The sequence below is a fragment of the Leuresthes tenuis genome, unplaced genomic scaffold, assembly GCF_036924035.1.
Source record: "Leuresthes tenuis unplaced genomic scaffold, fLeuTen1.0.hap1 SCAF_10, whole genome shotgun sequence".
NCBI classification, from domain to species: Eukaryota; Metazoa; Chordata; class Actinopteri; order Atheriniformes; family Atherinopsidae; genus Leuresthes; species Leuresthes tenuis.
Window position 1 is genome coordinate 8,549,510 of NW_027325364.1, and position 27,569 is coordinate 8,577,078.

Sequence of the window (27,569 nt, forward strand, 5' to 3'; positions counted from 1 at the left end):
AAAAGTTGTTTACATGTAGCTGGATGATTAGACAGCTAGCAGTTGCAATTAAATTATAGTGTACTGCTACAATTTAATGAAATGTGTTGGACTGTCCCTGTGACATGCAGTAAAGTTTAACAGATGTGTGTTCCATGCGCTCACTTTTTGACTGGTTCAGAAGTGGGACCACGGCTGTGTCTCACTAATTCCTACTGACTGCATAGTAAACTGTATGTAGAGGACTGTATAGTAGACTCATAATGGTGAAAGAATGATTTTGGACAATACTCTGGTAATTTTTTCTTTGCTGCCAATGACCTGAGTGCAGTCACACAATTTAACACACCAGGTTAGAACTGTTGTGAGTTTCTGTGATGCACCGAGTGTATTTAATTTTTTTCCCCCTCTCTATTGGAAAAAATAAACAAACAACTAAATGCCTTGAACAGGTTTTTTTATGATTTTTCTGCTCCAATCACATAATTCATAATAGATTACACAATTTTTGTGCTACAACCTATTAGTTTCATGGTTGTATTTAAAAGGAAAACAAGCCTATACATGTTTTAAGTTATTTAATTCTACTATCATATATAACAGCAATATTAGTTTGCCATTTGTATTACTTAGAAACCTTTTTAAAAACATACAATTGTATGACAGTTTCTGGAGCTGCTGCAGGTCTGCTTGATCATCAACCTTTTCGTGCAATGCATTATGGGATATATTTACTGTGTTGGTGACATTCGAGTCTGTACTACTTTAATACTTAGATTAGATGGGAAATACAAAATTTCACACTTCATTCAGACAGCACAAAAAATAGCGAGTGCTCTTTGCAGTCTACTGTATAATGACCCTGCGTTTCCGACCTCCCAGCGACAGCTGCACAGATTTTGATTGGAAATGACATCACAAACACAAGGCAGCGGAGTCCATATCAGCTGTATTTTTGTTTCCCTTATGAACAGCAAGATATGGTATTAACGTACTGTCCATCTTAATATACCGTTCAGTGGGTGATGTCATTCTATCTTTGGATAAAATCATCTTTTTATCTCATCTCATGAAAATACCCTCAAAGTGTTATACTGATCAGAATTTAAGGATTGTAAATATATCTGTAAGCCATGTTACACAGGGTGACATATTTTTTTATCAGCATGAGCACTGGCAGTGTAGTTCATTTTATGTTGATGTCACCTATGAGATGCAGCTTCCATAGATAAAGGTTCATACACCAAATCACCAAACAATCACAAAAACAATGATTCCTGTTTGGAATCTGTTAAAACTGTTTAGCAAGTGTCATTCCCTCAAAAGCGGACTGTAGATAAACTACAGCTTGTAAATACAGCTGAGGCAGGTATATTCACAGCCATTGTTGCCCACGTTTATTTAAACAGGACAACACCATGCAGAAACTTTGTTTGTAAAAAAAAAAAAAAAGTTATTTCTCTTCTCTCCATATTTGTAATCAGAGGTGCAGTTTATCTTCACCACATTTGGTTCCTGTTGAAATGAGACTTGAAGGTTTGTTTGACGTACTTCTTTAGATCTAAGGGTTTGTTGGCGCTCTCTAAATCTCCATGATGAGCTGTGTACTGAACGTTTGATGTGTCCTGACATGTGTCCTGACATGAGCGGTCTGTTTCATTAATTGACTTTTTGAAACAAAAAAATGTACTGGTCCCTTAACAAGAAAAAGACAAACAAGAAAGAAAAAAGGAACAAAAGTTTGACCAAAGACTGAAGTAGGAACACAATGAAATTTTAACTTCAATAACAGGCTTCTTCGAGATGTATTAGACCATCTGATACATCTTCAAAGCATATAAAACAATCATGAAATGCAAATCCGCACACCTGGAAGTGATAAATATTGTCCTCATTATTATGGATCTCAGAGACTTTGCAGTCTGTTGTGTGAAATATGTATCTACACATCTGGACTGCAGTATTCCTGAGGCATCTCCCAAACCAATAACGCCAGGAAAGGAGGGAGAAAATTACTAATGATGTCTGCAGTGTATTCATTTTCCCCCTACATACCACCGCTTTAACCCCCAACTGGAGGCATTGGCTCAATGTGACATTTGACAATTTGATCTCTTTCTTTTGGTTCAACAGAACGGCGAGGCATCGCTCTTTGAGGTGAACATTCGTTACGTTGGAGGGTTGCTCTCAGCATACTACCTGACAGGAGAGGAGGTAAGATTTATAGATGTCTGTTACGGCTTGACTCTGGTGAGATCTGCTGCTTCCTTTATCTCCAACCAGCTCCGTGTTTGAATGATGAACAGGCTGCGTACGTGTGACAGGAGTGTGTTTGTGTGAACTTATTTGTTGCCATGGTTTTTTGATATCACACTATTTTGACTTTAAGGCTGAGTACACCCTAACATGAATATCTTTAAAAACAGAGGTTTCCCTGTGTTTCATACACAGGATATAAGTGGTGATAATTGTCATATTATCACCACTTATAATTATCACCATCCAAAGGCTTTCATGGTCATGCGTCATCTCCCCTCGCCAGCTAAATAGTTCAGCAATATATGATGTCATCATAGTTGTCTTCCCTCCAATATGGAGGTAAAGCAGCTCTCTACAACCTATTCTCTATTCTCAAAGTTGTTTCGACAGCTAGAGGTCAAATCAAGTCGGGTCAAAAACCAGGGACTGGTTCCGTGTTGGATTTTGTACCATTGTGCATTCTGACGGATCTAAGATGTGATTGACAAGTTGTTGTTCTTTGGGGGTATGTAGTTTTTGTAGTTCTTAGTAAGATTTACTGCTCACTTTTAACTTATGGCTTCAAGAGACAAAGGTGGAGAGTTTGATGCCTCAAAGGCAGAGTTTAAAAACCAGTGGATGATGTCACTGACTAGCATCCATCTGTTTAACTCAGTCCATAGTTAAACTCAGTATCTGACTCAGTTCAGTGTTGGAGCATTTATGAAGCCTTCGCTTTTTTGACAGGACCTCTATAGAGTTTATGAAATCAATGAATATTGTGTGTCTTGTTTTTGTCTCGTGTTAAATATGCAATGACATGTGGATGCAGTTTTAATGGAGCTGTGAAGAAAGAACAAAACTGTTGAATATTCCTTAAAATTAATGCTTTTTTTTTTGCTTTCTATGACTGCTTCTACTTTCAGGACTGATTAAGATGGAGTAATAACACATTACAATAAGTGTACTTCTAATATATATTATAATATATACTTATAATAGATGTGGACCTGGGAAGTGCTCTGCATGTGTTGTTAACTTAATTTCCTTGCGAAAAATCCAACCTGATGATACAAAAAATAATCAAGCCTAAGTACAGTACTTGTTTACCAGCATTTGCATTTTCATTGCAGTTTTAAGTTGTTGCTTGGAAAAGCAAACTTTAACACTTTGGTTAAATTGAGGAGGTGCAGTAAATGTGTCCTTGAAAGAAAGCACAGTCATTCGAGAGAAGCTGCTCAGTGCAACATCATGTGGTTACAGTGGACCGCGTCCAGGTGTGAAGCTGTGAAACTTTATGAGCGCTGAGCCTGGCCTAGCCAGAAAAGAAGTATGAACGCTGTGAGAGCCTTGGCTGGATAAATAATGGTTTAAAATTGCCTTTGACAAGCACGCAGCACAAGTGGTCCAGTTCATTATTGGGATATTGTGAAGTCATTGGAGGTCAATGTGTCACCATAATGAGCATCTGCCTGTAGCAGCCTCCTGGAGCGTACACATATCATACACTGCAGCTGTACTGTTTTGGTCACTGCAGCCACTGAAATAGACTGAGATCTGAGCAGAAGCAGAGTTAATGGAAAGTAGATGCGGTGACATATGAACCCTCCGTCACTTTAATGGACATTGATTTTCAGACCACGCAAGTTGAGACGAGAACAGCGTAAAATTGTCCACCACTGCTGAATGAGTGAAACATAAATACATCACTGAAGCAGAATATATGTCATTGGATCCATTATTCCCCATTTGCTTACTATTAAAGCTATGCAAAAAAGATATTCTTCTATTTCATTCACTGGTCCATTGAAATTTCTACATATGGGAAGCATAATGACAGTTTCACCTTGAAGTTGGCCTTTATCTCACCATGTCACACAAGTGCAACATGTTCTGTTCACAAATGCAGAGACATTTACATTAAAGGGAGACTTTATTGCTACTAGGGAGTTAATTTAATAAAACTCACTATCCATCTTTTGACAAGGCAGTAACTGCAGACGTTCTTCATATTCTTTTATTTGCATTTGGACTTTCATACTGTTTACTGCACACCATCCTTCTAAGTCTCAGTTTCCTGACAGCATATCAATATCCTTCACCCTTGCTCTGATATTCATCACATGGCCCACTCATGTGCTTTCTGAGGGGTTACAGAGAGCAAGATTTATAGCTACCTGGGCTCCTTCCCTTGAGTCCCCCATTAGAGACTTCTCCCAGCAGTCAGCTGTTCTATTCGGATGATAAAAAAACAAACAGATTGAAGGTCTGCCACTGCTTCAGAGACTTAAATCAGCTGAGACACCGTGCAGGAGACTATTATGAGATTGTGGATCCAGTATGACCAGAGGATATTGGGCAGCTGGTGCTGCTGTAAATGATTGCAGAGAAGCGGGAGATGATTATGGCTCCTTGCGGGGCACAGTTTGCTAGAGAAGTGTTAGGAGCCAAACTGCAGCAGCACCTGACCATTAATAACCTCCTGTTGTTTTGACCGCGTGGGATGTGGTTTTAATGTGTGTGTGTTTTCTTAGATCCCCAGAAGCTTCAAGGCTGGTCTTTATGGCAACGGTACCCACATTAAATGTCTTGTTCAAAGGGGTCTGGCTGCTCCCATCGCACTCTTTCAATTTTCACCAGCACACGCTCATTGCAAGGCCAAATGTTTTGGATATAAGTGGCAATTCGAACAGGTGGAAGATGTGTCTGACTGTTGTGTGGATATCTTTGTCAATTAATCTATGAGCTAAAGGTGCAGCAATTATCGTCATTACAGTTTATGTTTAGATTATTTTGGATTATTTAGTCAAAGCCAATCAAATTTCCTCAAGTTTTGTCTGGATGTTCACTCAAGTACTAATCCTGCTCAATGACCAGCACACTGAGATTTCTGCCAGTAACTAATCATAGTCTTCATCCCACTGCAAATGAAATCCTAGTTTGGTTTGGCTGGACCATAAATCTTTTTTTCATATTTAATTGGTTTCTAAATGTAATCACTGTCCTTGAATTCGTACAATGTTCACAATATCGTAAATATTTTAAGAAAAATTTTAAGGCCAACTTTGTGGCTCCACTGGAAGAGTGTTCAGTTCACTGTGCACAAACGGACACAGTAAGAGTAGAAGAATGATTTGAACAGCTCGTTTTATCTGATGAATGTTCCAAACTTCCCAAATTGTCTATGTAAATTTATGAAAAAAAAATTATCATTAAATGTGAGGTATTAATGCGGCAAATGTCAGTTATTTTCATGTCAACCTTTTGATTTCAGCATTTGATTAAGGTGTCAAATATTATGTCATGCTTAGCATTTTTCTTTAACATCCCCCTGCTGGTTATCATGGGAACAAATCATCTGTTTGACTCCGTGTGTAGGTTTGTGTTGGTCTCTTTTCACACATGTTCATAAGAAAGCAGGTGCATGTGCAACAGATGCATCACCATATCAGAATCTGTGTGTATGTCAACTCTACCTCAGTTTTCTTGCCTCCCGGATGCCCAATGCATCCCTTCTACATCCCTTCTACCAGTTGTCTGTGCGTTGCGTGTTTCATTTGTCAGTGTCGATGATATTTTTACTTCATTCCCTTCCCTTAGCAAGAACGGTGAACAGTGAAGGAAAAGAAGCAGGGGGATAGGGAATTAATTCAATCAGCCTTGTGTGAAAATTGCTCGTGAGCTGAGCTGGGAGAGCAGGCAAAGAGGGAGACAGCAGCCGGCAGAGAAGAAAGACGTGTGCTCCGATTATCATCAAAAAGAGGAAGGAGGGGGCAAAGGCGATCAGTAAAGGTGAGAAAGATGCAAGGAGTGTGTTCTTAAGCTGATTGTGCAAGCTCAAGAATAAGTGATGTGTGGATTCAAAATGTTCGAAAAATCTGAAAGATTTCTTTCTAGTATTTACAAGAGAGCTGTGTTCATGCATCATACTAATCTAGATTTCTTAGTTTTAGATTTACATTTGATATTACATTCCACTATTTGTGCCAGAAAGCATCTGTCAAGTTGACTGAGGATATTTGCCTAAACCTGCTCAAGATCAAACTGGACCATGGCAACAACAAGGGTGCAACTGACTGCAGTCGTGCAGACTAATAAGACCTAAAGTTTAATCACTCGACAACCACGTGTCACAGGATTAAGTAACAGTTTCAGACAAGCACCCCATTAATGTTACAACCAAGCTGCTAGAGATAAGGGAAGTAACATTTAACCTGAATGTTAATGGTTGTTAATGTCAAAACAATTATTGCTTGTTGACATAAAAAACCTGCAGTCACAGCGGGCTTGTAGATGCTACCAAACATGTGCCAAAGCTGTTCAAAAGAAGAATTTCTAATAAAAGAAGCAAAACCATATAAAATCCTAAGCAGAGCACAATCCTGCTCCGAAACGTGATTAAACGGAATATACAAAACCTTAAAGTGAGCGTGACTGATCTATAACAGCAATCAATATCTTGCCCAGCTCCAAGCCTCTGTTAAACTCGGGCTCTGACTTTAAACTTTTCACAACATCTTAAAGACGGTCTTCACAATCCATCCAGTCAGTGACAAGATTGAGGCAGTGTCAAACAATCAGGTGCCAGTCCTGACTGAGAGGTAAATCAGTGTGGGAATCTGCAGGTTAAGGACCCAACAATGTGTTGGCCCACAACTTTCCACTCTACAAACTGCAGAGCTGCAAGCTCAAGTTCAGACTCATAGAAATTCTCTTTTATACCCCATGTTTTCTTATACTTGTAGCTCAGTAATTGATATATTTATTGATGCTTTTTGGCATGGTTAGAAAAAAGTAAAAAGTTTACTGGTAAGAAATTGTCTGTAACCTGGCTTCACAGATGTCCTATGAGATGGCATCTGTCTGTTTGCCGACCAGTAGTGCTTGTGTGAAGATGTAGGTTAAAAGGCTGACTGGATGCAATGGTATGACATTTGTTACAGTGCAAAACGTGCAGCATTTTTTAAAATATCTGGCTGGACGCAATCGTTACTGTTATTAGTTACAATGACTCATACAGGAGCCAAAACGAGAGTCTTTGTTTACTCTGGGGAAAAAAAGCCTGTTTTTAAATGAAAATGTGGTGTGATGGGTAGCAAAACAGCAAGAAAGATGTAGATTCACAAAGATCTGTAATCATTTCCCCCACTATTATTAATATGCAAACATAGATGGTATGACAATCATTCATCTGTATTCTATAATTAGTTTTATTTCACTGCATTGATAATGATCAATATATGTTAATCCTTTCTGGCTGTCTGTCAGATACCAGATTTCTGTTTATCCACATACTGGAGAAAAAAAATATTGATTTATTGTAAATTTTAAAGTAAGATGCTGTTCTGGCTAATGGTTGTTTGGCCAGTGGTAGTCTATAATTTTGCTTACAGTTTAACTTTGTTTTTCTCTGCATCTCATTGAGTTCCAGGCTGGGATTCTCCTATTGTTTATTAATATAATCTGTAGCAGGTAATGACAGCCAGCTGTCTGCCCCACTATATGTGACAGACAACCGTCTTTCTTACAAATACATAAATATAAAAACAGCTTGAAACTGATTGCAGCTCAAGATATTTATAGATGCTATAATAAGAGTTACTTTGTTGCATGAGAAATTTAAAGCAGAAACAAGTAAAATCCTGTATGGTAAATAAAACTCAATGTTAATTTTTCTGAGCTGGTGGAATAGTTTATTTTTTGCATATTTTGTGGCCTGAAGAACAAAGCAGTAGTTTTAAATTAAGAAGATCTGCAGAATTTGTTCTTAGGAAAGCTCCTACACTCCCCATGTAATTGGCCGTCTCCCATGTGTGACAGACTATTTCTGCTCATGCAAAATGCACAGTGGAAGAAAGACAGACAGATGGGGAGGAAAGTCGGAGACAGAGAGAAGAGAGGCAAATTAGCATTGAGGGAAAGCAAGCATGACAATAGATGGAGAAGAATGAAAAATCAGGAAAAAGCTGAAGGGCGAGAGTTCATATTTTTGTAGACGGGTAAGGATTAGGAGTCAGACAGGGCCAATCACTGGTAGCAGTCACATTATCTCATTTCATTCTGCACAATCCTGTCAAGCAGCAAACAAAGGTCAAAGCACTCGCTCTTACAATAAACTTTCAACAAGACTACACACAACTGCTGATATCAGATCATATGTTTTCTGAGCAGGGAAACACCTTGTGGAGAAGAGGGAATAAATGCTTATGCAATCAGCTTTTTTTTTTTTTTTTTTTAACGGGATAATCACATTCATACCAGCAACCTGTCAGTAACTTGGATCCACTTCAGTTTAAGATGTTGAACTGTGGAAGGTAGAATTTTCTGGTTTTCAAGGGCCATTGACCTAATCTTTTACCATTCAGACGTGGCTTTTCCCCCACTAAAGTTCATAAACTTTTATCTGTTTGTGGCTTGAGGGATTCTTTTTTTAAACCTAATCTTAAAAAGTCCATCTTTCATGATGTTTTGTTTTTGTGAGTTGATGAGGATTGTAGTGGGTTTTTTTTTAGGGTTTTTTTTCACCACTTTGTGTTGTTTTTCCTTCTAATTTGGGTGACCCACTTTCGTCTCCAAATGTGCTTCTATTTTGGGTCATAACACAGAAGAGCTTCTTCACAAACAATAAATAAAACACTGTAAAAAATGCAATGAATTTAAAATTGCTGTGAAACATTAATTTATTTTCCTTTTTTTGTATTATACATTACATCATGAAATCACTTCATTAAAGTTACATTTCGTCTGAAGGAACATTTTCTAGGGACTAGTGTCAATGGAAGTGTGTAACATTAACCGGTTTTTAGTTTATACAATACAAGGTTTATACACCTGGTGAGGTGTTCTGGGCACGTCCCACTGGGAGGAGACCCCGGGGAAGACCCAGGACACGTTGGAGAGACTGTCTCTCGGCTGGCCTGGGAACGCCTCGGGGTCCCCCCCGGAAGAGTTGGAGGAAGTGGCCGGGGACAGGGACGTCTGGGTTTCTCTGTTAAAGCTGCTGCCCCCGCGACCCGACCCCCGGATAAGCGGTAGATGATGGATGGATAGTTTATACAATGGACACACACACTTCCTGGTTTAAATGTCTTTGTTGCAGAGTAAACCTGGGTCTTTGACCTCCACCCTACTTGAAGGGATGGTGGAGACCAAACATTTATCCATAAACCACCTAATAATGACCAGGATTACTAATCTCAACCAAAACTTTACATGCTGAGAGATTATGACAATGATCTTGAAGTAGATGTCTGCAAACTTATTTTTGTTCTCTGCATTTAGTTTTAAATTGACTCCTGTTATTTTCTGCAGTGTTGCAGTTGAATTCAAATATTTTAATAATTTTAATGTATCTTTATATTATGATAAAGACAAACATTTGAAACTTGAATGGAGCTGATATACCGATATTCTTAATAAATACGAAACCCTCTGTGCTTCTACATCATCATAGTGTCAGACAAGGCTCGTGTGTTGGTGGGAATGATCTTTGTTGGGAACACCCAAGCTATTTCTTGTGCAAACCAGTGAGCCTGATTACATTTAAGAGGGAGGAGTGGCACAGCAGAGGTTTCAATGTTGCTTTAGTGATGCGGATTAGCAGGATTTGTGCATGTGCTCAACTGTTGTGGCGCAATCGTGTACAACTACATCCTTAATAGATTAACTAACGAACACATGTTCAAAAGCCCATTAAATGCTTGTTGATAATATGTTGGCCAACTTGACTTGGAGATGCATTAAGTCCCTCACTATTTGCACATTATGCTGAGAATTATCGCCCCAGTGTATGTGGCAAGACATAAATTATTATAATTTAGGTGGAATTTTGCGACAGAAAATGTATTTTATGTATGTGACAAGTCTTAAACTAATGCTACTTAACATATATTTATGACCACATGAGATGCGCTGGACAGATGGAGAACCACATCAGAGAGAAATGTCGACTGGCAACACATCAGTCTGCTGGGAGCAAGACACAGAACTGTTACCTTAAAGAGAAGTATGTAGGGTTTAGTGATATCCGGTGGCCAACTTGCGGATTGCAACAAGCTGAAGGCCCCACTGTTTAACCCTTGCCTTCCAGACCTGTTGAAAAAAAAAATTGGTTGGCTGTGGAAGAGGGTTACCTTCTGCTGTTTATAGAAAATTGTGTTTCTACAAAAATTAAAATATACTTCTAAATATTAAATTACATTTGTGCAAATTGATCCACTTAAATGTACACTTGACTTGGTTAAAGTTTAAAACACAGACTGTGGTCTCTCTTAAAACCACCATGTATATCTTTAACTATAGAAATAGAAGTTTCCTTTGAACACAATCCAGGCAGCAATTACATTTTCCATCCTAAGAATGGATGGGATGACATACTGTATTAGTTTTATAAAGTAGATATTTTCTTGGCAGCATGCTTCGTCATGTGATGGCAAAGACCAACTGACAGATAAATGCATCATCCCAAAAATGTATTATGTTAAATTGCTTCTACAGTCTAATATTAAAACTCTTCTTAAAGCCAGTTTAATTTATGATATCCAGTGGTGAATAACTCCCACTCTTTGACATCAGCATGGTATGTTACGAAGCACTCTGCTTTTAATAGAACAGAAAACAGGTAACCTGCTGGTAACGTTTCATCCTCATTTGACCTAATTTCTAACTCTGCTGTAGTTACACCATTTGCTTCTGGCCACAGCATTACCTAAATGTCAGCGACCAGGCCGTATGCGCCACGCTCTGCTGAATGTGTGCTTTGAACTTTGTGCCTATCATGGAAAAACAAAATGTGGTCTGAATTGAGTCATTGTGGAAGAATTTGTGCAATTATTATTCTTTTTCCTTGCTTTATGGAACCATCCTTTTTTGAAAATTGCATCTTTCAGATTTGCAGCTTTGGCAAGTTTAAAACCAGGGCTGAATGCACTGTTTGCTTTGAGGGTCTCGCAACATATTCTTGAAGCAGATCCTTGGTGTTACTCCAGCTCTGGCAATCTCTTAAACCTTTCGGTCTTCACCTTGAAAACATTGTTGAAAACCAATGAAACCGTTGTTTTTCTCTGGCTCCTGCTCAAAAATCAAGTTCAGAAACCACGACAGTTGCCAGCAACAAAACTAGTCACTGGTTGACCGTATATAAATATATATATGTGTAGCACATTTGGTTGTCATGGGTACAATACTGCTCTACAATACTGACAGTTACAGTAGACAGGGAGCCAAATGAATAAAGCTGAGCCTTGGCGACCCAGTGAGCGCTAATAGACATCAGAATATGATGTGCATTAAGAGGATCACTTTTCAGTCATCCTGTGGGGAGAGACATGGATATATTCTTCTGCCAGCTGAAGGTTAGGGATCTCTTTTCTGACACCCCATCCCCCATCATGAAAGCTTCAGTTTGCATAAGGCAAAGAAAATATGGAATAAATTGCACACCAGTGCTGGTGGTGGAAAGATGGAGATGATATATTAAGTAGAATATGCTGAGTATCTCTGTGCAGTAATTATGTGAGTGGTGCTTCTTGACCATAAGTGTAAAATGAAAAACAAATACATTAAAGTCCTCAAGATTAGTCATAATTTGGTCATATTCATATTAAGCAGAGGAAAAAAATATGAAATGATGAACAACAAAAAAAGAAGAAGCAAATGAGAGCTTTTAGAAATATTTTGAGAAATAAATTGTTCTGTCATAAATGTGTTTTCTTTATTATATTTGCAAGACAAAAAAGTGTATGAAACTTCCAAAAACCCATTACATCTTAATATTGTAAAACTATTTGCCTCCTCAGTAAATTATGACATGTTTGACTGTTCCATTTTGGGCTCATTATATATAATACATAAATGTGCACTATGTGGTCAAAGTGGAAAACAAAACAGTGACAGTTGGTAATTTAAAAGAAAAAAAACAAAGAAAATGAAAAGACACCTTCCTGTTAGGAAATGTATCTATATGAATCCTAATTAGTTTGACTAAATGAAAATCATTTAGTGTCGCTTTGAATATTGCAGGATGGTGTTATCTCCTTCATTTTCATAAAGGATGGTCCTGTGCATTCTATACTAAAGCAGATAAGAAAGGAAATACTGAATCTCATTTCCGTAGCAATTAAGAAATTCAACCAGCTCTTATCATGGAAACCACTTAAATATTCCCAGGTCATTTCACTCAGCCGGAACCTTCCTAAGCGAAAAAGGCTACAACCTGTAGCTGCTTTTGATCACCATGTTAACATTGTCATTGTGAGCATGTTGACAAGCTGACATGTGTATTTACTTTAAACAGCACTTGTGCTAATACAGTCTGGGGGATCTAACATGACTGTAGCTTCTTGTTTTATATTGGTTATAAAACCGAGCAGTTTGCTAGTCTTTAGAATATGAGGTTCCATATTAATTCCATATTAATTGACTTATGGTGCTTCAAAATATTGAGGTCCGGGCTCTTGGGAGGATTCATCACTCCATAAGACCTGTTGCGACTGAATTTCAGTCTTGTTCTTGTTATTTGGTATTCTTTGGTCTTTTCTCCGTGTTTCCCTTCCTTAAGAATTGCTTCTTGACAGTCACCCATCTAGGGAGACCATTTCTGATGAGGCTTCAGTGAACAGTAGATGGATCAACTGAAGGTCCAGATGCATCTCGCAGGTCCTGTGTCAGGGTTTTGATGGGTTTGTTTCCCTTCTTTTGTCAGGACTTCACTTTCAGATACTGTTTATTTAGTGTAAATATTTGTTTTAGACCTGACACTTCTTCTTTTGTCCTCCACTTGTCCAGTTTCCTCTATTTATTTTTAAGAACACACTGCACACCATGCTGAGATATGCCAAGCTTTCAGCAAATATGTCTCTTGAACTATTTCCTCTTTGGCATTTTTTTTCTAGATGCATCAAAATAAATGGCAACAAATTTTGGACCGGCTGCTTGTAACAAAGTGCCTCAAAGTGCAAAAAATGGTCTTCTTGTATTTGTCGATGCTACACTGGTTCACACCTGGGATTAGGTGCCCTTTTCTGTGCTTGAACGATTCATAGGTCAGCTTAACAAATAAAACACATTTCTCTGAAAATAGTCTGATACTAGAACTAGACTGAAAATGAGTGAAAAGAGTAGCCAATGGTCAAAGAAAGGTTTCAAATGATCTTCAGAAAGCCTGGAGAGCTTTTGCTCAAGACTTCTTTGAAAGATTACAAGACAGTCTGAATCCTTTGAAACAAAATATAAAGAAATGAAGGATGGCCCAGTACTTTTGCATTGTACTGTACAGTCTTTTTGAAGCGCATCAAAGAGTCCAAACAAGCATGCCTGTTGTCAAACACTGCACACAAGTCCATGTTTTGAGGCTGGAGGCAGGTCAGTAGATCTTTGTCTAAGATATACTTGAGTTTACAGAGTTTGAGTCTCACTGTTGGGTTGAAGTTCAGGGATAAAAAAAACAGAAAACATCATGCTCTGGTGTAAAATAACAGCTGCTTCAACACTGAAGTCAGACAAAGTACAGTAAGTTCATTTATCATTTGAATGTACTCTGTGTTCTACTGCCTGCGTGTACACAGTGTGGCTGCTTGTATCTGGTTGTCTCTTTTTTGCTAAAGACATGAAAAGTGCTCTTGGAAGAAAATTCATTTTCTCAGATCAAAGTGGATCATCATAATCGCACAGTAACCTGGCTCGCTGCATGGTCTCTGCCGCAGGCTTAGCAGTGAAAGGAAAGCTGCACATCCCAAACCCCCATTCTGCTCTGTGTACAAACACCTAATCCCATTTGTGCACGGTTAAAATAACTATTCACCTACACTCTTACTCTTTTTAGTTTTGCTGTAGAATTAAGAGGCATTGGATAAGAACAACGTCTCATAACCAGCAGCTCACACATCGGGTATTATGGCTTTTTGAAATGTTGTGTGTATCAGACCGTGCAGCTTTATTTAACATTTATTTGCATTGCGTACAGTCTGCTAATAATAACTCACTTCCTGAATGAATCTGTCACTCAATTCAAAGATGGCTTGTTTTCCAGGCCTGCAGCCAAGCCGAGCTTATAAGAATACGTTTCTGTGACTGCTTGAATTATTACATGATTACGGATGCAAACTGTGTTTTTCTCCTGCAAGGAAAACACAAGGTCTTTTTCTTCTTGCTTTTCTCCACTGTCGTCAGTGATGTGGCCTCGCATTTTCTCAGCCAGAATGTTAGTTTTCCTGCTGTATAAGCCCTTCAATTAGTCTTTTTTAAGCTATACATAACATTCTTGTCACAGTAATTGCACTCAGCCTGGCAGAGCTTTGGCACAGGTCCAACTGAGCCCAAACCTAAATAAAAGCCCCGTTGAGAGACTGATGAAATTTGTTTGTGTGTTTTGTTTAGCTCTTTTTTCCCTTGCTTCTGTTTTTTCACAAGTCGTACCAGTCAGGGATGGATGTGACACAGGCCAAACAAGTCAAATCCAGGGGCTCATTAGGCTGCTCTTAATGATGTCAGCTTTGTGGCATCCAGGCCTTTTTATTGAGACTTTGCATGGCTCACTGCCTTGGGGTCTTATTTTATAGGCTTCAGTGTTCCTCACTATCCAGAAAGAGCCTATCTGTGCCTCTGAGGAGGAACTGAGGACATTTAAACAAAGTTTCCAAGTATTCATAGTAGACTTAGTATACTTCTGATTGAAAATGAATTTTTTTTTTTGTTCAGTTCAGATCTTTCTTCTCAGGGAAGCATTTTTTTTTTGCAGCCTTTAATGAAAAAAAAAGAGTTTGATGTAGAAACAAGAGGCTTCTTTATTGCCTCAGTCTGTATGCAGCATTATTTAAGGGGTTAACAAAATGGCTTTTAAGCGTAAAACTATCGATCCTGATGGCTATGACCACAATCAATGCCTTCCTGGAAATGGAGATCTATGCATGGTGGGACTGGTGGTTTATTTGTTGCAGTGGAGACTCAGTGATGCATATAGAGCCTAATGTTTTTTTTTCAGTCAGTGAAATGTAGAGAGAATAAAAAAAGGATTTTTTGTTGTAAGCAACTAGTCTACAGAAATTATATTTGTAGTCTCCATCTTATTTTGTTGAACCCTCCCACACCTTATTTTTTTCATATTCCCATATAGCATGCCATATTTTTGTCCTTTTCAGTATAAGTTGTCTGAATGCACAGAATCCAGTAAGGTGGGATTCACAGTCAAAATAAGCGTGCTTAGGGATCACGCTTATTGCTTTGTAGAGGCTGAAACTGAAAACATTGAAATTTGAGTTGATTGCATTTATTTTTCAAGCCCAGTGTGACTCTTACAGCCAAGAAGGTATTTTGAATTCAGATGGTGTTGTCCATAAATGCTTTTTATTCAAAACAAGACCCTGTGGAATTGGTTTGGGTGGCTGCCTCTCTAAACATGAGCTTGAGAGATAAACATGTGTGCCTTTGTGAGTTTGTCATCATCTTGTGTGTATGTGTGTTCACGTATTGTTGGTATACAAAACAATAAGTCTTCAACAAATAAGCACATTGAATGACTTCCCACACTCCAGTGGGGAGGAGGACCGGCGACCGGACAGTCGCAGCCTCGAAGCAAACAAACTGAAGCAGAGCAGCAAAGACTGTTGACAGCTAAGTTGATTCAAAGTGAATTTTGTGTCAAGAGGAAAACTTGAGATGCGATATCGCCACTGAGGCAAGATGACAACGATATGAAAAATAGTCGAATTTGGTCCAGAGGACCAAGTCTATCTCAGTGACTTCCATTTAGCTGATTAATGTCTGCTTGGCATCCCCAGCAGTACAGCATAGCACAAGCTGCTGTGGCTTTTCAATTCCAGATGTAATTGAGTGGTTTTATGAAGCTGCATTGGCCATTTATTAAGCACATAAAAAGCAGCACATTAATAGGGAGTCAGGTTAGAAACTCTACATGCAGTAGTCGATTAGAAGGTGAAGGATGAATAAAATCTCACCATTCGCAGCCTGGGGAAATTCAATTATTTATCATCTTCACTTCCTCACTAGAGGAGCTGCTTCATTCAGGCAAATCAGTGGATTAGCATGAGAGCTGATGTTTGGGGACGATCAATGAGCAACAGGATGCCTCACTCTTCTTCACCAACAAATAGCCCCTTCCTGACTGAAATGTGCCATTATGGCTAAAGTGCATGTACCCCTGCTTGCTGTGTGGGTAATGGAGGTCAGTCTTGCTGCTGCTATGACGACCTTCCAGAGACTGGTTCCTCAGAGGTCCAATTATAATTTACAATCTAAAATAAAAACACACAGACCTACCTCTAATTTCATAATGTTTTGCTTTCGAGCGGCCATGTGTTTATAATCTTTTAAAGTGATAGTAATAGTTCTTTAAGCTTTCTGAAGGTCTTTCAAAGTTTTTCTTTGGACATTGACTACTTTTCTCCAGTCCAGTCTTTGTACCAGACCATTTTCACAGGAATATGTGTTGTTTTTTTGTCTTGTTCTGAATTCAGCCACTCAACTCTGGCCTGTGAGTCATTCATCTTGAGGTACTTTGTTACTCGCAAACTTTCACGAAGAAAACATAATTCGTTCCCATATTTGACAAAAGTTGTCAAAAATAACAGTTTGACATAGTAGTGTTTTTACACCAACAAGGTGATTCTCTAAGAGTTATTATCTCTGAAAATGTGACATATCTTAGCATAGTGTGCAGCACGACCCTGAAAAGAAACTGTGAAAAGTGGCATGCTTACAAAAAAGTAACTATTTACAGCAAATAAACAGTATTTGAAATTGATGTCCTTTAGAATTAGGGAAAAAAATGGAGCAAATACCTAATACATCGACCAGAGAGATGCATCTGGCCCTTCAGTTGATCCATCTACTATTGGCTGAAACCTCATCAGAAATGGTGTCCCTAGAAGATTAGCTGTCAAGAAGCCATTCTTAACGAAGGAAAACAGGGAGGAAATGACACAAGAAGTGGACTGAAAATCAGTGGCAATGGGTCTTATCCTCCCCAGAGCTGGGACCTCATCACTATTGAATCAGTATGGTATATCTATAGTTTCCAACAGAGCTGTGGCCATGGCCTTTAACATTAAGTGAGGTTTTGCTTAAATTCAGCTCCTTAAATTCTGTCCCTTCTCCTCAGCTAATTTTTTAATCTTTTTTTTTTCTTATTTGTATTGTTACTCCACGTCCCTACTGACTGAATGCTTGGCTTCCCTCTTTACCCCCTTTGTTAAACTCCTGGAATGGAGCACACAAAGTTAGATTGCCCTGGGATACAAGAGTCAACTCACAAACTCCACCCGAGGCAGTCACGCTACGCTGTGCATCTCAGAAACAGAAGACATAAACAGAGTATCCTTGGGGCCTGTGGGAGAGTCTTTGTTCACTGCGCCCCTTTGACTAGAAAAGTCCATGCATCTCTATGTTTGGGTGGCAGCGGTCTTTCTCGAGGTCTTTCACTGTTGTCTCTGCTTTTGTGGGCAATTAATTGCATATAGTTTGCCTCGAATCAAAATACAAAGCTTAAATAAACTGAGCAGGATAAATACATGCCTGCTTTTAGATTTTTATTTTTTTTTTTTTTTTACAACAATTTAAAGAGAGTTTTTGTTATTTTATTCCCCTGCAGCTGAATGAGCAAAAACATAAGGGGTTTTTCAAAGAAAGCCTCCATCTGGACACAAGACTATTAATAGTAACCTCTTCTCCAGCATGTAAATGAAATGTCGTCCCTTTACAACTCATTTTAATCTGCTAATGTAAATCTCAGTGGTATCTCAACTATCTGTTGCAGTCTGTTTAGATGAAGAAGTCAGATTAAGGAAAAGATTGATTGATTGCTCTCAAACAGTTGGTGTTATGATTCTTACGGTGAATCCATGCACTTGATTTGATTCTCTGCATGAAATGCTTTTAATACTCAAAATCTCTTGGTGTAGTTGGTGTCTCAGTAAGCATGAAGCGTGACTGACATGCAGCTTGTCACACGGCTCGTGTCAGACTGTATACTGTAACTTTGTGCCACATTTTCATCTCACTTAGTGGTCTGATTAAAGTCAGAGAAAACATTTAGTTGTGGCAGGCGCAGATCAGTCTTTGCAAGCAGGAGAAGGGGTCACTCGAGATAAAACACGCAAAAAGAAAATCAATCCTGACAACTGGGCCTTGCAACAGTCGATGTTCATGTTTTGAAAGAAATCCACATATCAGTCGAAATCCAGGGTCTGAGTATGCAGTTGTCCTGCCCAGCCATGCAGGAAATACAAAGTCTGTGTGATCTCACAGCGCTTTATAATTCCAGAGGGGGCTTGTATTGTAGAGGGCTTTTTTTCCCTTAAAGCTTCGTGTTTACAGTTACAAATACAGAATACACCTATACCTCACTGTGCTGCATAATGGTGTAAAAATGATAAATACTGGTGCTGTGCATTGAAGTGAACACCCTGACTCTTTTATATTTGTTTAATTACGTAATCTTTTTTGTGCAAAACTGCCAAGTATTCATTCCTTCAGCTTCTCAAGAGTGAAGATTTGGTATTTGCCTTCAGTTAGATAATAATAAAAGGAATATTTTTAGATTTTAGACTGGTTTACCAAAAGAAAGCAGTTGAAAACATCAAGTTAGGTCATGTAAATAACAGCAGATTAACTTAGTTGCAACACTACAAATAACTTTAAGATGAGCTCATCAGTTAAAGTAACACTGGAGAATTTACCAAACTTGTTGCCCTTTGTCTCCTCCTACATTTGTGGGATCTAACACAGCTGTCATCAAAAAACTAATCTCGTTCATAGGCATACACATGAATTTTGTTCTAATGTTGAAGAGGCCACAAAGACTGTGCAAAAAGGTGTGCTGCACGGTTGTGGACTTTGGTTTATCAGCCCCCGGGTGCTCCAAGACAGTTTCAGGTCCAGGACTGTTAATAACAAACATCAGTTTAATTTAAAATAAGTAAGAAGTATATCATTTAAGGATTCACAAACTTCACTTGCTTTGCTTTGAAATTTATTGTCAGTATTTATTAATCTAGCAATTATTTTGTTGGTCAAAGCCACTTGATCTTCAGATGTTTTGTTTGACCAACTCAGAAATAAATATACAAAGATACTCAGAAGTTAATGATCAAATACAAGGAACACAACAGGTATTTTTGACTGTGGTAATTATAGTTTACAATGTTTTGGACATCTTGTGGAGAGGAGGGGGGGGGGATGTTTTTACACGCAGCTTAGATGGTTTTTGCCTTTTTTGAGAATAGATTTCGCTCTTAGGACTTAGTCTGTATAAGTTCTGACAAAATGAATCATGAACTCAATCAGCTGTTTCAACTTCTAGAAAAGAACAATTTATATTATTATAAAGAACGAGGCTATATATTCTGCTGTTATTTGTTCCAGGGCTGCTGGATTGCATTATGTTGTGCAAGTGTTGCTCATTTGTGTAATACATATTCAAAGTGCATTCTTCTGCAATTCTACTGCAAGTGCTGCCATTTGCACCTCATCTTGATGTGCTAATTAAATTATTTATCTTAATTAACCTGCAGACATCCATTGCATTTGGTAGGCTCTCATGTGGAAATCGTTTGTTTAATTTTCATTAAATCCTCATTTGTCCTTTTGTTTTTTCCTTGGCGGAGTCTTTTATTGGTTTTACTTCTGTCTAATACCCCTCATGTGAGTCAACATTTTAATATTTTACTGGAGGGAGTGTCCCACTGTAACCTGCCTCTCAAACTGGGGTTTGTGAATTTGTGCATGAACATTGTATTAGTATGTTTTACCGACCCCCCTCTCAGATACTTTTATGCCAGGCTTGGAAGCCTTTCTTTTCTTACTTTCAGGAGAAGTGCCTGCAGGCCTGCATGACATTCATATCAGGCTTCTTTCTGCTTCTTTCTGTTCACTGTAATGTGCATTTGAGGGTGAATGCTGAGTTTACAAAAGAAAAAATGCTGTTTTCACTCTCTCTGGTGGCTAAGGCATAGTGAACCAATAACTCTGGGTAGGTTCGAAATAGGATTATGGTGCATTCTGACAGTCGGGGGTGAAAATGAGTTTGATATATTGGTTAATATGCACACAGGCTTAAACCCACAGTTCTGAACCTCCTCCCACGAGGAGAGGTGAGAAGATCAGATATTAACTCTGCTGAAAAGCCAGAAGTGGTCTTTTCTGGAAAGTAGGACAAGTTCTATCCCTGCAGGAGAGTATTTTATAACCAGGTGACAATAGCGAGGTGGTGGTTATCACATTTATAGGTAACAAATATGGCCCAAATAAATGAAATCTGAGTCTGCAAGGCTCCAATTTAAGCAAGCTGATGTGCATTTTAAAAGTTTATTTATGTGTGTGTGTGTGTGTTTAAACTATAAATGCTTGGCAGAAACGCCACGTTCTCACTCATGTAGGAAAAGTAGAAAATAGATCTCTTCTATCTTCTTTATTAAACTTCTCTGTGAACTCTGGTATTAAGAAACAGCTTCCAACTTTTAAGATACAGGACATCGATCAATGGAAAATGCCTTTTAGTCCTCCTCATCATTTCTTAAAAGTTCAGTCTGGCTACCCTTCCTGCTTTTGTGCTTTCAGGAGTAACTTGAAAAGGCCACATGGTCTCAGATCCTAATTGGCTTTTCTCCCTTTCTTCCCTTTAAATGTAAATCTTATCAACTATGAAGTTGTGTTTTACTCAAGAAGTTTATATTTGTTAATGTCAGTGACTAAGGCCTCAGAAAGCTACAGACTGAAATAAAGATATTATAGACATGGCTTTATTTTAAACTGGTTACTGGGATCAATGAGAGTCTGAATCAACTTAACGATCAAATCTCATCCTATCTCTGAAAAATGGAGCATTTCAGTTATGTAGTGTATATGGATTGTATTTGATTATGGTCTCTAGTTATTCCTGACTATATATTTGACAACTTTTTGATTATTAAATTACTACAATAATCTAAAAGAAACCCTTACCCAAAATGAAGATTTTTTTTTCCTTTGCGCCTCAGACTAAACTGTCAGAAACAAGAAAAAGGGACATAACCAATAACAACACTGATTCAGATACAAAGATGATAATCAGCACCAAGTCATTTAAATTTGTAAAGTAAAGTAGTTAAAAAAGAATTACAAGAAACAAAGTTTAGAAGTAAAACCACTGATAATTCAGAGCAGAAAATAACCACCACACTCCACAGAGGTCATTAGAAAAAAGAAAGGTTTTCAGTCTAATCTTAAAAGTAGAGACGGTGTCCACCTCCCGAATTCAACTGGCTACACACGAAAGGTGCCTGACAGATGAAGCTTCTGCCTCCTTTTCTACTCCACACGCAACCTGGTATTTTGAGGGAGAAGCGCTCTGTTGGGAAAATATGGGACTATAAGGTCCTTAAGATATGATGGAGACTGGCTGTTGAAACCCAAAGATATGTCTTTTATGGAACTCGAACTTGATATTTTAACTTGATCATCAACTAAATGATTAAATTATGAGTAATATCAGGTGATTTAAGCTAACAGACAAAGCCAAAATAAAATCAGGAATCGGATATTACAGAAGTGAACTTTAATGAGAAACACGCCAAACATCTTTATCTTATCATCCTACAATTTGCTACGTTTATTTTCTATTGATGAATAGTCTTTCTAAGGTGATGTTTATCCTGTGCAGTGCAGTAAAACCAATAATCTGTGTGTTCTGTCTGCTTTGGAGACATAATTGGATGATTTGTTTGTGCAGCTGTTGCCTTTGTGACGGTCAAATTTTTTCATAATTACAGCAGCAAAAGTGGAAGTGGTCACTGTTAATACCAAAAGCACCGGTTCTAGTGATTAGCATTTTATGATAACCAAAGCAGCGTGCAAGCCAGTTCACAGTTGATCCCTCATCTTCCTCCTTTTCCCTACCTTTAGCCTGTGGTATTCCCGTATCCATGGCAACCCCAAAGGCCATTATTCAAGATGAAGAGAAGTGGAGGTCGGGAAGAGGCGCATATTTGTTTTGATGTCTTCACAAAGCACAAACAAATTGTGGGTCTACATAATGCCTTGGGCTCCCTCACTGTCAGTGAGATAGATAACACACATAATTATATAAAATTTTATAAAGAACTACTTCTACCAAATCTAAAGATGTGTGTGTGTGGAGACAAAAATGTGTATGTGGACACAAGTTGTGCCCCCTTTGTTTATAAAGCGGCTTCATAGCCGAGGGGATGAAGCTGGCCCTGCCCTTGATTGTTTTGAATACAGCAGCTGATCACCTTCCAGACAGCAGGATCTGGAGGCAGGTGTTGAGGTTATGAGTTAAATTCCTTGGAGTCTTATTTGCTTTCTTTACCATCCTCTGATCATTGGAGCCATTGGAGGGTTAACCACTGCTCTCGGCAAAGCTTAGACCCCAATGTTATCACCTTCTTTTAGATTTATCTTGTTAGTCTTTGAGAGCCTCTCATACCAAACCAAAAAAAAAGAAAAGGACAGGAGGATCTTTATGTGGTTCCTGTTGAAGCAGTGGAGGATAAGAGGTGCATCATCCAGCCGCCTCAGCCTCTGTAGGAGGTTGATTTATTGCTGTCACTTCTTTAAGATGTCCTAGATGATATCACTTAAGGTCAGCTTGCTGTCAATGGTTGTCCACAGGTCCTTGTAGTTATTAACCCTCACACAGTTTCTCCAAATAGTGCTGTCTGTGAAAGCGGATCAACTTTCCTCCAGAACTCTGAGGAGTTCCTTTGTCTTCCTCATGTCTATCCAGAGAGAATATTCCTCATACCAATGACAAAACTTAATCCCCTCAAAGTGGACAAGCCTATTGAGGTATTAATCAATGTGGTGTCATCTGCAAAATTCACACCCATACTCACACTATCCAAGCCCCACATGCTGCTGGTATACAGAATAAACGAGACTAGGTACATTACTGTTACCTGGTGGGCACTGATAGATGAAAGCATAACAGTGTGAGAAGAACTGTTGACATGACAAGCTGCTGCGTTTTAAGGAAAAAGTCCACAACTCAAAAGGATCATGCTAGGGTCCATCTGGAGCTGCAACAATTTTCTCAAGAACTTTTGACATAAAAGGAAGATTGGATATAGGTCAATAATTAGCTAACACTCCTGGATCAAGAGATGGTTTTTTTGGGGTTTTTTTTAAATAAAGGGGTGACTACAGCAACCTTAAAAGTCTGTGGTACCTAGCCTGTCAACAAAGACAGATTAATCAAATCCAATACGAAAGTGTTGGTTAAGGGGGAAATCTCATTGAACAGTCTGGTTGGGATTCTAAAATACAAGTTGATGGGTTAGAAGAAACTTTTGCTTTTGTTAGCTCAGAGAGTTCAACTAGACAAAAACTAAATGCAATTTGTCCAACCCTAAATGCAAATTAGGCTCTAAAGATGCTCCTAAAACTGCTGCACTTTGATGATACATAAGTGATAATGTTGGGTAGGATTCAATGAATCATCTCTCTAATAGAAACAATTTTACTGGTGAGGAAGCTTACCAAATCATCCCTACTGAAAGTTAAAGGAATACACTTAAGAACTGACAACATACACAAGATGAGGTTGGTATGTTGAATCATGTCACGTTTTTTTCTTTTCGTTTAGCCTGTAAACATTAGTCATATGTGAATGTAAAAACCAGGCTCTGCACAGTCATCACTTTAATAATATGAGTCAAGTAAAAAAATAGTATGTAACTGAGTAGAGAAGGACTTAAAACCATCTTCGGTTTTACTGCAAATCAACACGAACAGTCCATAACCCTGTTACCTGTTTAAATCCATGAATTTCAACTTAAGGTCTGGGGACTGATGTTCGGTTATTCAAGTAAGTATGAATTAAGCAATGTCCAAACCTGGTCCTCAAGGGCCGCTGTCTTAGATTTAGCTTCAACACACCTGATTCAGATTAAATAGATCTCTTCAAAAGATTACATTCTACACAAGCCTGCAAATGATGCTCTGATTTGAATCAGGTGCGTTGAAGCAGTGAAACATCTAAAATCTGTAGGACAACGACCCTTAACAACCAGATCTGGACATCCCTGGTAGTGATCAACAGTGTGATTCCTCCATTCCTTTATAGTGTATAAGACTAAGTTGTGCAAGTATCAGGCTATTTTTTTGTCACCAACAAAGCTAAAAATAACTATCCAGCTTGAAATGAACAGATAAATGCGTGAGCCTAATGTCAGACAGGATCATTTAATTAACCTGTTTATTACATCTCAAGAGACATCAGAAAACGTTTCTGCTGTTCAGTTCGACTCCACCTGATCATCCACATCACTGCCTCAAAGTGAATCCCCACCATTTCAATTCACAACAGCCAATTCCTCCACTGTTTCTGCTTCCCTTGAGCTCATTTTCCACCAATTCCTTTTCTATCTTCCAAACCGTTTTGGAGGCTGAGATTGGGCCAATTCTGGCCAGCACGACATTTCATTACAGCCAAAAATTGAACACATGGTGACCTCCGCTCAGTTCCCGGTTCCCACATCAAGTCATGACTTCCTTTCTCTCCCTGAGAAAGAGCTTATTCTTTTTTGCAGCCAACTGTCTTAAGTGCTGTGGCTTTGCAATCAGCATTTCCATAACGATATCAATCAGAGCCAATCACAATGCCCCCTGTAGAGGTTGCATACTAATTTGGGCCTTGATGAACTTCATCTTTGTATGATTTTGTCATCATCTGTGATTGCATTGATCAAGTTAACATGAGTTGTAACTCAGTGGGGAATGTGTCTTGATTTGACTGTCAGACGTTCATGTCGAGAATGTCCTCGCAGCTTCAAAGTAAAGACGCTTACTCGTACTGGCAAAGGCTAGCAGGGACTGGGCCGAGAGCCAGCGTTGTAGGGATGGGAAGTGCTTTTTATTTTGTGCCAAACTGTGTTTTGGCACGTTGAAAATCCTCACATTCATCCCACAGAGCATGGACACAGTCTGGCAGTTACTAAAGGTACATTGAAGGGGAAAAAACATTCTCTCATGTTTTTCTAATTCACAAACTTTTGACCTCTTTCCCCACTCTCTCTCTCTAGTTTTTTAGGTGTGACACGACATGTTAGATGCTGGCAGAAGTGGTGGAAGTTAATTTAGCAGTTTCACAATATGAAAATACAGTTCAGCATTAAAAAAAAAATCCTGTATTATGACCAGTACCTTAAGCATCAAAAAATATTGCATTATTTCATCTTTTACATCACAAATATGGATTACTTTGACTTGTGTAAACATATTAGAATCAAAAGTTTAGTTGTTTTTTTTGATGGCTCACTGATTACATTTGAAAAACAGATGTGTGTCTTACAATACAAAGGTTTACTATTTTTGTAGCTGTTTAAGGGAAATAATCTAAGTTCAAAGCCTTATTAAACCCTTTGGGGGTGAACAAAGAAGGAAAAAAACTTGACTAACATTCCTCTTAAATGCCTTTTCTCATTTCCACCAAGTGAAGAAACGGCTTCCTGAAAACACTTTACTCTTAAACCTCCTCTGCTTTGTGAGAGTCAATTATTTCAATTTTTTGTGTGCAGAAGCTTAGGGCTGTTGAGTTTAGGACAAGGTCTGAGAAGTAAGAGTTTACATAAGCCCTCAGAATTCACATTACCTGATCTTTCTTGATAATTACTAAGAAACAAGCCACAGCAAGCCAAATAACCTAAGAAAATGTCAGTAATTTAAAAAAAAAAAAAAAAGCTTTAAGGTTTAACCTTCCAAATGTTTATATTTCCTGAAAATATTCAGGTTCTAAATGATTTCTTTAAACCAAGCTTGGTTACCATCTGTGGGATTTGAACAGCAGTGTCATAAGTTTTGGACACTAAATAATTTTCTTAAAGCAGTGGTTTCTGATAATCTTTAGAATAATGAATTATTGTGCATGCCTTATAGATACAATGGTGTAAGTACACTTCTTCAAAAACACAATACATCCATCACATAATGAAAACATTTTAAGACCATGGCAAGTACTGCCATGCTAAGTACAGTGTTTGAGAAAAAAATTTCAGTGAATGGCCATTATTCCCAGTGCTATGATACGTTTAGTCTGAGTCTGTTTAAACAAAAGGTTGCAGCCGTTTCAGACTACTCCAATAGCTCTCAAAGGATCAATAAAAATAATTCTACAACCAGAAAGAAAAAAGTGAATAGATGAAAAAAGAGTTCTCATAAGTTTCTTAGTGTGTCTTTAATATTGAAGAACAGGAGAAAGATAGCAGAGTGAAATGTAAATTAGGTTGAGAATCAGATTTTTCTTATATAATTAAGTCATAATTGTGAAGACGTGCACTGAGGTACAGTTACTGCCAGACACTCAGGCCACTTTAATTGGCATCCGCAGAACTTTTCTGCTCTGCACGCTTGACTGAATTCAAACATCTAATGGCCTCTCCAACATTTTTATACCCTCACTTTTAGAGCACTTAAGTTGTTTCTGTGTGCTTGCTAATTGGGATGTTTGAGGTGATGGCAAATTGGAAGATCACTGGTCTAAGAAGCCGCACTGAGAGGTAAAGACAAAAGGGAGGTAGCAAAGTGACATACAGAGCTGCTGTGAGACGCTTCGCAGCTGCCAAGCAGGTAGCTGTCCTCACAATGTGACACATTTGCTACCTTAAAACTGGGTCCTGCTGGTTCCCTCACAGAAGAGCTCTTTTCACATGCTACTGCTGTTTAAAGTAAGTCCAAGCTGTGCCAGGAGATTCTGAAAAGGAAGAAAAAGGGAACGTTAAGCCTTCTGTGTAGACATTGATGTGGCAGTAGTGACAGCATGAAGTCTTGGGAGACACCTTGGCTCTGCTGTTGCCACCACTGTGGACACGACACATCTCTGAAATTAATATAAGCTGACCACTAGCCTGCTCTCTTAGCCTTGAATGGGAGAGCAGGCTTATTCACTGTGACAGAGCATGTGACTTGTCCCAGCAAAGCCTGTTTGTCCTGACTGGACTGGGACATTAACAAATGCCACTCTACATGAAGCCCTCCCTAAATTACAGCTGACGTTGTCTTGAGGAGGTGAAATCTCCACGACAAGGTGACTTTCACAAAGCTCAAACTTGTCCAGAAAAGTCCCTCAAGTGACCATGTTTTAACTTGCAGCCTCACTGCCACACATTTACATTCTTCTTTGGGATTTGTTATGTTGTTACAGAGGGGCAAATAATTGGGAATGTCGCACCGTGTTAAGCTGATTGTTTTCCACGCACCAATAACTTGCATTTAAACATCTGAGTCCCATCCCACAGCCAACCACTGATGCACAAAGCAACACAGGCACTCAGATGTAACAAATCCAGCCAGTGCACACAGAAGCAAACACTCACAACTCACACCCTCACGAAGCGCCTTTTTGC

General features: G+C 38.6%; 1 protein-coding gene across 2 annotated transcripts in view; it reads left to right on the forward strand.

Annotated features, from left to right (window-relative positions):
* LOC140316109 (mannosyl-oligosaccharide 1,2-alpha-mannosidase IA) overlaps positions 1-27,569 on the forward strand; it is a 189,288-nt gene that overhangs the window by 126,698 nt on the left and 35,021 nt on the right. For both annotated transcript variants that reach the window (XM_072393817.1, XM_072393816.1), the window contains exon 4: positions 2,113-2,193. In XM_072393817.1, coding sequence (XP_072249918.1) covers positions 2,113-2,193 — 81 coding nt within the window. The remainder of the gene's footprint in view (positions 1-2,112; positions 2,194-27,569) is intronic.